General features: G+C 42.1%; 4 protein-coding genes across 4 annotated transcripts in view; 3 read left to right on the forward strand and 1 right to left on the reverse strand.

Moving 5' to 3' along the window:
- Positions 1 to 2,501: 2,501 nt before the first annotated feature.
- Positions 2,502 to 4,408, reverse strand: LOC111476777. The gene is made up of 2 exons (XM_023120581.1): positions 3,172 to 4,408; positions 2,502 to 3,090 (listed from the first exon to the last, which is right to left on the reverse strand). The coding sequence occupies exons 1-2, from the start codon at positions 4,094 to 4,096 to the stop codon at positions 2,612 to 2,614; spliced, it is 1,404 nt and encodes a 467-aa protein (XP_022976349.1). The 5' UTR covers positions 4,097 to 4,408; the 3' UTR covers positions 2,502 to 2,611.
- Positions 4,409 to 6,163: 1,755 nt separating this feature from the next.
- LOC111476714 lies at positions 6,164 to 7,853 on the forward strand. The gene has a single exon (XM_023120501.1). It carries the CDS (start codon positions 6,192 to 6,194, stop codon positions 7,452 to 7,454), a length of 1,263 nt encoding a protein of 420 aa, XP_022976269.1. The 5' UTR covers positions 6,164 to 6,191; the 3' UTR covers positions 7,455 to 7,853.
- A 1,746-nt stretch (positions 7,854 to 9,599) lies between these two features.
- The window catches only part of LOC111476507 (heat stress transcription factor B-4-like), a 15,981-nt gene continuing 15,046 nt past the window's right edge, over positions 9,600 to 10,534 (forward strand). The window contains exon 1 of the mRNA XM_023120198.1: positions 9,600 to 9,739. The gene's annotated coding sequence lies outside the window, so the exon portion shown is untranslated. The remainder of the gene's footprint in view (positions 9,740 to 10,534) is intronic.
- The window catches only part of LOC111476514 (ethylene-responsive transcription factor ERF011-like), a 1,561-nt gene continuing 788 nt past the window's right edge, over positions 9,762 to 10,534 (forward strand). The window contains exon 1 of the mRNA XM_023120208.1: positions 9,762 to 10,502. Coding sequence (XP_022975976.1) covers positions 9,943 to 10,422 — 480 coding nt within the window. The 5' untranslated portion in view covers positions 9,762 to 9,942 and the 3' untranslated portion in view covers positions 10,423 to 10,502. The remainder of the gene's footprint in view (positions 10,503 to 10,534) is intronic.

The raw sequence follows: 10,534 nt of genomic DNA on the forward strand, positions 1-10,534 counted from the left end.
GCCCCCCCCCCCCCCCACCCTTCTCAAAATTACGCTTTTACCCCTCCTCGGTTTTTTATTTTTTAATTTTGAGTATAAATCCAAATATATTTGCAATAATGATAACATAGGTTATTAAATGGCGCCACTAAATTTGCACTCAATTGAAACCACAATGAATCAACAATATTCATTGAAATTTCATTAAAACTTAACACCCATCTAATCCATAGACTCTACGAAGATGGTAATGATGAAATTTTCCTTTTGAATTTCTCTTATAGTTTTAAAATGCATTACTGTTCATCTCACGTGGTAAATAGAATAGAAGTAATCACGATTGTTTGTGGAGTTTTGAAGAGAGTAAAGGATGGAGATTTTTGTGATGTAGAAATGTGAGTGGCGTTAGTTGGGGTAAGGCAATTGTTGGATGGGTAAGCATTTGAAGAAAGATAAGCCAGGGCCATCATAAAGTATCGAGTGAGTAGACTTTTGTTTTTCTCCAACCAACCTCCAACGTTTACGCTTCCATCCCACCCTTCTCACCCAAACCCCTCAATCACTTTACACTCTTAAGCTTCCTTAAAAGTTATATGCTTCCACCTATGTTCTTCGTTCCCTCCACTTTTAATCCTTACATATTCTATTCCCCTAACCCCATTATTTTCAACCATCCCTCTAAACCCCTTTTCCTCTCGAGGGAATATCTCTCTAGCATATGCGTTTTATAATCGCAAGATTAATAAGGATACGTAACCGATCAAAACGAACCGAGATTGTTTGGTCGAGTTGCTTCGTTTTTAATTTTTGGGTGAATTATTTTGTTTTAAGATCTTGGGTTGGGTAGGTTTGGTGGGGTTATTGAAAAAAAAAACCATCCTATGCGTTTTAGAAGATGTGGACTGTAAGCTAAGCAATCAGCTTTGAGAGAGAGAGAGAGGTTTTCCATCTCTTTTCTTCGAGATGGAAGAAACAAGAAGAAACCAGAAGAAACAAGAAGAAACAAGAAGCTACCCTGATGCAAAAGATGAGATCTTACCCTCTCCATAATAATAATAATGAAAGAAAAAGAAAAAAAAGGGTTTCATTTTCTCAACCTAACTCAAAATCCGACCGTTACCCTGTTTGCAGCTGAAGCAAGCTTCAAAGCTCTACCCATTTGTCCCACTTGAACAGGCAATATTATGATATTTAATTTAAGATGGGTTCTAAAATTGAGGTTGATCGCCAATTAATCAAGTTGTAAACAATATCCCATGTTCCCTTGATCCCCCGCGCTTTGAATGTTCTTAAAGGCAAGGCAAGGCATCCATTTATTAATATAATTAACAACGGTTGCCCCAAGCACAGCCACACATGGGCAAAGGTAGAGAGACACGTCAATTTTGGTTATGGGGTATGTAGGGGCTTTGCTTTCTTTCTCTCTTTCTTTATTCACATTCCTCCTCCACCATAAACTTTATTATGTAAAGCTTTTTGCATCACATGCTTCCGCCTCCTTTACATTGCACCATCATTCTCAAATACCCTTTAATTATATGAAACAAGAATAATGAGTTCCATCCAAATCCAAACCCAGACCCAAACCCAAATCAAAAGGAGGAGCGGCACTTAAGTACGTTTTTATGGAGCAAGATATGATTGGAATTAGGATTTTAATTTGATATTATCATGATGATCATGGTTTATAAAAGCAGCTGGCCCCCGGAGAGAGCGCTGGGGACTCCTAATTATGTGTTTGTCTTTGATGTAAGCTGAGGAAATCGAGCGGGTTTGGGCGTAAAACTGGAGTTTCATCTGTGGCGTGCAGTGTGCATGCACTTTCACCCATTAAAAAGCTGGGGAGATGATCTTTACATCACATGCTGCTTTGGGCTCCTTCCAAATCCAATGGAGTTAATGATTGAGAGGAGGAGACAAGGGCGCCTTTTGCTCATCGATATCAACATCTAAACAGAATCCACGTACCTTTTAACCTATGTTTACTTCGATTGCCCAAGTTTTTGATCCTATACAGGCAGCTGCTAGGCCCATGAAGCAAGGGACGGAGGGCACACCTTTGGGCCTCTCTATTCCCTTCAACTACTCTTCTGGGCTACGTTCTCTTCCAACTCTCACAACCCCAGTTGGTTAAAAAACCCAACCAAACTTAGAAGCCTGTTATTTATATTTCAAATCTCAACATTTTATTTTCTCAATGTATAATGGATGAAACTTAAATTCAAAAATTTTCTAATTGCTTCATCATGGTGTTTTATAATTCTCTACTTCCTTTTTTCTATATTTACCGAGATGAGAAAAAGATTCATAAGCCATGGAGAAGACGAGCCTCAGACGAGACTCAGACGAGCTTCAGATGGAAGGGAATTTCTTGTTTAGACGGAGAATGAGAAGGGAATATAATCTCATTTGTGCTCGTGGGGGAGAAGTAGAGTTTAACCAGAAATTGGAAGGAAGAAGTGAGAATCATATAAACAAAGCTTGCACTGAATCGAAAGAGAACGAGGCATCATGACAACAAGTGTCAATTGATTTTCTTTGTTTATGCAAATTCAAATCTCAGTTTGCTCATATTCACAAACAACGCTGTTGGAATTGCAAATTTGTGTGTGTGTGTGTGTGTGTGTGTGTGTTACGTTCGTTTTTCATCTTCCACCACAATTTCAAAAAGTTCAATTTCATCGGACATCTCATCGTCCTCCCGATGATCGGCAACAAAATTGTTGGTGGATTTAGGAGTAAGCCGACTAAACCACTGGGAATCGATCATTCCCATCGAGAAAAGCTCTCTGCTATCTTCGTACCCATTGCCATGGAAGCCCCCCGCCGCATTCACAAGCTGACTTACAAAGCAAGGGTTTGGTGTTCTTTGAGCTGTTATGTACTTGAACATGCTTTGCCCCAAATTTACCAAAACTGTTACGTCCGCGTTGGCCGCCAGAGTCGGATACAATGGGCTCCCGAATTCCTCCGACTTGCAATGGATCACGTGAACCAATTCCGAATCCACCGTGAAGAACACCTTCTTCTGTTTCGGATCAAACCCACATCCGATCACCTTCTCCGCCCTCCCCCACTCTTCTCTCTCCGATTCAAACACTAGTTTGATGCCTGAACCAAAACCAATCATACAATTACAATTTCTACTTGATAATTGAAATCGAATGGAATGATCTTTTTTTGGGAATTTACCATCGAGATAGACAGAGCCATTGGAGTTGAATCCGATGCTGCCGGAATAGCTGCCGGGAAGTTTAGAAGGGGCAGAGGCGCCGAAAGTGAGCCCAATGGATAGCATCACGTCTTCCACTGCTTCATCTTCCTCGCCTTTCCCATTGAGCTTCGATTCCTCAACGTTGCTTACTTTGTTATTAGATGTAAAATAAGCCAGAGACTCCGAGCTCGTCTTCGAGCAATGATTCTCGGGTATCAGTTTGATCCTCTCCCCTTCTTTCGCGGCTCCAGTGGGCTCATTTTCATCGCCGGAAATACTCAGAATAGTGATCTCAAAATACGCTTCTTGCGGGAAGGACGCCAGGGGAGGGCCCGGTAATGGCAGAGCAGTTCTGATTACAGAGGAAGCAGAGGGAAAAGAAGAGATTGTATTGGTAATGGTGTTGTTAAACCCAGAATTAAGCCTAATCTTCTGCATAAAATCGGCCGATCCTTGACTCACTTCCCAGCTAATCTCCGCCTCTGCTATCTCCTTCTCGATATCTCCGGCCGTACACAAACCCAACAATCGGGATCTTGAAGTTGGAGAAGATGACGACATGTAGTCCGTAAAAGCGAATTGGGTCCATCCATTTTCGACGGCGTCGTTGACAAGCGAAGGGCTGTCGTCCCAACTGAACAAAGGCTTTGGAGAAACCCCACGAGGGTAAAAATTACTGAGTCGCCTTCTGCCCTCTGATTCAGATTGGTGATGAAGCGTCACAGTCCGAGAACCTGATTGCTGTTGAGAATTTTCTACACTCTGTAACGACTCAACAGTCTCTGATTCTATAAGACGCCGACGCCGCCGCCGCCGCCGCCACCAAAAGTACAATCCGATCAACAACAACGCAAGGACTGCAATGGACACGGCAGCTGCAGCAACAGCAGAAGATCCGGCCATTTTCAAAACCTCAACGTTCCCCTGTTGGTGATTTTACATAGAATGGAGAAAAGGAAGAAATTGAGTGAAGGGAGAACAGGGGAAGAAGTTAATATAAGAAACAAGGAAGAGGGGCGGCAGGAAACGGAGCATGCGTGGACTAATGACTGTTTCCAAGCAAGAAGAAAGCAGGAGTGGAAATAGACAGAGAGAGAGAGAGAGAGAGGCATTTAGTAAATAAAAATTAGCCGACAGAGTTTTGTGAAGGGAAATGGAATGTGCTGATTCATCTTGTTTGGGAAGCCTGGATGGACAGTGATTGATTACATGGAATTGGAATCAGCACCTTCACAAACTAAACCTACGTGGTTCGAAATTCAAACGAAACCAATGTTTTTCTTTTTCGCTTTCCCCTATGTTTTGTGTCCGATCTTTTGTGTTCTGGAGGGGACAGCCCAGAAGTAAGATGTTAGGAATTGAAAATAGAGGGGAAGCTGAACGTGTGAGTTATTAAGAAAATGACAAAAAGGTAAGCTGAAAATCCACTTGGTGATGGAGACAGATGGAGGGAAAAGGATAGTGAGTTGCTATTTTAATTTGTTTAATGGGAAAGGAAAAGCAGGATTATAAATTTATTAATAGCCGGCAATGACTCATGATCTGTTTCATCCACAAGTAATTAGTGGAGATCTTCAGCCTCCCATAATCATCTGCCTCTCCTGATTCAGTAAGTAATTCCAAGTTTTGATAGATATGATGCGTATTTTTGATATGATTGAGGTGGTGGTGTTTTTAATGAGGAGTAGGGGGGGGGGGGGGGGGGGGNGTGTGGTTGTATAATTTCATCATAGCCTTGCAGCTCCATTATTACTGATAATACCAACTCTAACTCTGTGCAGACTTGAATCTTGATGGCCAATGGTTGAGAGAGGGAGCAACATTATTGTTTTGTGTTAATAATATGGCATCATAATCACACTCACCAACTTTTGTTTCACAATATGGAGCCATCATTTCTGGTCCCATTCGAAATTAACTCATCTGGTTTTGTTGTTTGTGAAATCCAAATCCAAATCCAAATCCAAATCCAAATCCGAGATAACAGACGATGTAATGGGTTCAAAATGGCAGTGGAGTTTTTCAAAAGCTGAAAGGAGAAAGCAAGAGCCACACCAATTTGGACTGCGTCTGTGTTAGAGCAGGCAGATTGGGATTGAGCAATGATTATCCCATCCACCATCAGCTACCCAGTTCTTAAGATCGACGAAATTAAGGTTAAGGAACCCTAAATGTCCCAACTTTTTTCTGTTCTTGGGGTTGTTTTCAGTGGAAGAAAAAAAGGTTAGAAATTTATGAGATGGGATGCACGTTGTGATCCCGACACCAATCTTGGGTGACTCGCTGCATCTTGCCGCCACACATATATATCATATATGCTTGCTTTCGCATAATATCTTCGAAGGAATCTCCTCCTTTCAAACCTCCATCTTCTTCTTCCCCCCTTACCTTACCTGCCAATCTCCTTCCCTTTTCTAACCCTAATTATATATATATATATATATATATATATATATATATATATATATATATATATAATTTGATTATTAACCGCTCAAACTCATACCAAACTGATATTCTCTGCTTTTGTTCGTATGTTCATTAGTCTCATAATTTTAAAAGATTTTTATCAAGAGAGGTCTATACTACAGCGTTATAAAGCTTCATCGCTCTCGTATCATTTATAATGACTGTTTACTTGGAGGAGCACTGTTACATTATTACATTGTTTTTATTAACTAAAAGAGAAATTAACAAAAAGATATAATTAATTTAATTTCATTTTAATATGAGCACTGCCATTTATTCCCATTAATTTTATTCCACGGTGGTTGTGTGTGTGTGTGTGTGGGAGAATCAAAGACACGTGTTGCTTTTAAATGATTGGGCCGGATCTGGATTGTCCGTGATCATGGGCCAGAGCTATTGGACTAGGGCCCACAATGATGACGCCCTATGGCTCCGTTTGGGCCCAAGAGAGACGCGCGAAGTTGCCCCTCGCTGAGACTGAGACGGTGAGTGAGGCGAGGCGAGACCCCTTCTGCGTTGTGGATAAGCAATGAATAGCACAACTTTCGTCTGTAATCCTATGCACGCTCTGCCATTATTACCCTCCTCTCAGTTGCTGTTTCCTAATAACGCCATCAATTTCAGGCATGGGATCTCCATTCCTGTAAAACCCACTTCTCAGGGTTCGTGTAGATGGCGAATCCGAGCCACTGCCGAAAACGGAGCTTCATCGGCGTCGACCTCGCAGATCGACATGGTGAGGAACAGGGAGGGGGTTTTTACCGCCAAACAAAGCAAGGTTGTTGTGCTTTGGGATCTCGATAATAAGCCCCCTCGTGGGCCGCCATACGAGGCGGCTATGGCGCTGAAACGAGTGGCGCAACGCTTCGGCCAAGTGGTCGACATGTCGGCTTACGCCAATCGCCACGCTTTTATCCATTTGCCGCAATGGGTTGTTGAAGAACGCCGCGAGCGCCGGCAATTGGACATTCTTGAGCGCAAAGGGTTGTTCACGCCGTCCGAATCTTACGTCTGCGGGGTCTGCGGTCGCAAGTGCAAAACAAACCTAGACCTCAAGAAGCATTTCAAGCAACTTCATGAACGCGAGCGCCAGAAGAAATTGAACAGAATGAGGTCTCTCAAGGGCAAAAAGCGGCAGCGTTATAAGGAAAAGTTCGTATCTGGGAACCACAAGTACAATGAAGCGGCCAGGTCTCTGATTACTCCGAAAGTTGGGTATGGGCTGGCCTCAGAATTGAGACGTGCTGGGGTTTTTGTGAAGACAGTGGAGGATAAGCCACAGGCGGCTGATTGGGCTTTGAAGAGGCAGATGCAACACTCGATGAGTCGTGGTATTGATTGGATGTTTCTTGTTTCCGATGATTCGGATTTTTCAGAGATGTTAAGGAAGGCTAAGGAGGCTAATTTGGGAACTGTGGTGGTGGGAGATCGTGATAAAGCACTGGGTAGGCACGCAGATTTATGGGTCCCATGGATGGGGGTTGAAAATGGGGATGTTACAGAGGAGGATTTGGTGCCCAAAAGATGGAGGACGAGGAGAACCCAAGAGGATTTGGATGAAGACGATGGTTTTTCAGTTTCTCGTTATTATGGAGAGGCTGAAAGTGGTAGTGATTTGGAGAGTGTAGTGCAAGAGCTTGCTTCCGCCAGTACAGAGTTCAATGGCTTTAGAATTTCTGCTTTCTCAGAGGGGGAAGATGATGATGAATGGGTTGAAGACGATGATGTGGCATCTGACTATCTGCTAGAGATGAGTGACGAGGAAGATGGGTTTTTTCTGATGGACATTTAATTTGTAAACTGTACAATTTTAGTGAAGCTCATTCATTGTGAAGGATTTTTATTTTAATGGTGAAGTTGATGCTGTCCTGGTTGCATCACCTGTTCATAATCCAGCGCCGCGCCCCAATCTTCCAATCCCAGCCGTGTGGCTACTTGGCATCCACACTTGAAGGTTCAAAGTTTCCATTACCAACATTTACCTTGTTTCCAATATGTGTGTGTAATGTAAAATGGATGGAATGCTCTGTTTGTCCAAGATGATTTGATATGTTGTGAAATGATCTTCCATCTAATATAAAAATCATATGGGTGTTCCTGTTGAACTGGGGGCCGCTGCATATGCTCCAAATTTAGCTTTCTGTCATCTCTTTGGCACTTGCGGTGTGGTAGTGATGACTTTGTGTTGGACCTAATCCAGTTTTGACTAGAAGAGTTGCTCTTTCAATTTTCAACTGCTCTGGTTTGGCCTATAGAGGCTAGATTTAATTAGCAAGGCAGATACAGATGTATTAGGGGAGCCGTCGCCATTTTGGCGAAAAAGAAAGGATTTTTTTTTTTCTTCTTTTTTGTTTGTGGTGAAAGGGTTTAGATGTGGATGGATCTCTTCGCCCATTTGTCAAACATCAGCATCATATATTTGGTGTTTACAATGGCGACAGAGCAGAAGTATTGCTTAATGCTTACAGCAGCATAAGAATTGTTTTATTTCATGTGAAAGAAGAGAGAGAAGCAGTAGCTCCTGATTGGGGAAGAAGGGCAATCAAAGGTGGAAATTCAGGATGGCATTGAGTCTCATTTGTTTGAAATGCGAGTAATGATTGATAGTTATCCAAAATTTTGAAAGCGAGACTGGAAGAGGGAAGATTGACGAGAAAGAATGAGAAGCGGGCAAGGGAAAGAAGTGGGGTCGTGTGCCGTCGGGGGTGTTGGTCCAAAAAGTCTGCCTCTTTTGGGAGCGTGGAGTGCGTCGAACGGCGCCATTTTATTGGATTCGGGAGAGAACTGTGAAAGGGGGAAGTGGGTGTCGGCATCGAGAACTTGAAGAGATGGAAGGGATTTGGAATTGGTATTGGCATTGGAAGCATCTAACCGGTAAAAGTCACCGTCGTCTATGTCTGGTCAAGAGGTCGGATGATTAGGAGCCCTAATTGCCATCCACCATCTATCTGGTTCTGGTGCCATCACATTTTACTCCTACACCTTCCCTTCCTTTATCCAACTTCCGTACGAATGCCATTTGTACTAGCAGTGGGCTTAGATTGTTTTAATCGATATAAGAGCTAGACATGAAATAAAATAAAAGGAAAGTAAGATATTAAAACTAAATAATTGATAGGGTTGTAAATGGTAAGAAAACAAGATAAAAAGTGAGGGAGGAAGCAAGGCAATGGGCATCCCCTTTTCCACTCGGTAATCGGTGTTTAATTAGTTTAATCATGAGATTAGGCGGTGAATAAAGCATTAATTAAAGATAATTATGAGAGAGTTTTGAAAACACCGTCTCTATTCTCATTACCTATTGTCAAACAAGTGCTTCAACGTAATACGTCGTGGGTTAGGCACCCGAATCTGGAAAATAATATTAACATTTCAGTACTAAAATTAATGACGCCCCCACTAAATAAACCCTTTCTTTTTTTTTCATTTTTTATATCTTTACTACAAACCCCTTTCCCATTCTTCAAATTTATTCATTTTTTTTACAACGTGCTTTAATTTAATGTTTGAATTTCAATCATTTTTTTATGAATAAAAAAAGACACATCACATCCTTTCAATTAAAATTAGGTATGGGAATCCAGGTCGGCTCTCGCACGCTCACAAACTGCTACGTGGATTTTTATTTTGGGTAATTGTCTCCCAGCCGTTCGGTGAATGTTACTTCCCACCTTATGTTTATTATATTATACGAATTCCAATCATCTTCATATCCCCCATATGCTTATAATATGCATTATTACTATTATTTTTGTAATTATTGTTGTTGTTATTATTATTGGGGCTTTATTTTGATGCAATCAAGTAAGAGTGAGTAATTAAGAGCACACCCCCAAATAATAATAATAATAATCATAATAATAATAATGGTAGTAATGATAAAGAAATAGATAAATATAAAGAAGGCGAGAAGAGAGAAATAAAGGGAAGTTTATAACCGGTGATAAAGTATGTCGGCCGAAGTTGGATTTGTCTTGAAGGAAGATCAACGTGGTGGCCGTGCCCAGTCGACACACAAGCAGCCAAGTAGGAAACAATTTCGGCCCTTCCTTTCATCCTCTCTCTCTCTCTCTCTCTCTCTATATATATATATTATATACACACCCCAATCCCAAACCCCCAACCCATGTCTTAACTACAGCGCCACCATCTTTTTTGGCTCACTCCGGCTGCCCCTCCTCTTGTTTTCATACACCCGATTCAGACCAAAATCGGAACCGCAACTCTCATACGATTATTAGAACAACTGATACAAAATCTCAATTTTTTGTCCGCCTGAGATGGACGGAGAAGTTTGCTCCGCCGTAGATTCATCACCGACGGCGACAGAGAAGAGGAAGCAAAGGCATCAGAATCAGCTTCAAAAAGAAAGGCCTTACAGAGGAATAAGGATGAGGAAGTGGGGGAAGTGGGTTGCCGAAATCAGAGAACCCAACAAGCGCTCCAGGATTTGGCTTGGTTCCTACACAACCCCCCTCGCCGCCGCTAGAGCTTACGACACCGCCGTCTTCTACCTACGAGGCCCTACTGCCCGCCTTAACTTCCCCGAATTGATGTTCGAGGAAGACCAGCTTCACGACATGTCGGCCGCCTCCATACGCAAACGAGCCACCGAAGTCGGCGCTAGGGTTGACGCTATCGAAATCTCCCTCCACGCCTCGAGCTCAAACTCAAACTCCAACTCCAATTCCAGTACTCACACTTCCGAGAAGCCGGATTTAAACGAGTACCCAAGCCCCGAAAGCTCCGACCACGATTAATCCCTCATACCTTCATTTTATATCGCTACCGGAAAACCAAAATTACGAAAAGGGCCAAGCTTATTACAGGTAAGATCATCAAAACAAAAAAAAAAAAAAAAAAAAAACGGAA

This window comes from Cucurbita maxima, unplaced genomic scaffold (assembly GCF_002738345.1).
Source record: "Cucurbita maxima cultivar Rimu unplaced genomic scaffold, Cmax_1.0 Cma_Scf00003, whole genome shotgun sequence".
NCBI classification, from domain to species: Eukaryota; Viridiplantae; Streptophyta; class Magnoliopsida; order Cucurbitales; family Cucurbitaceae; genus Cucurbita; species Cucurbita maxima.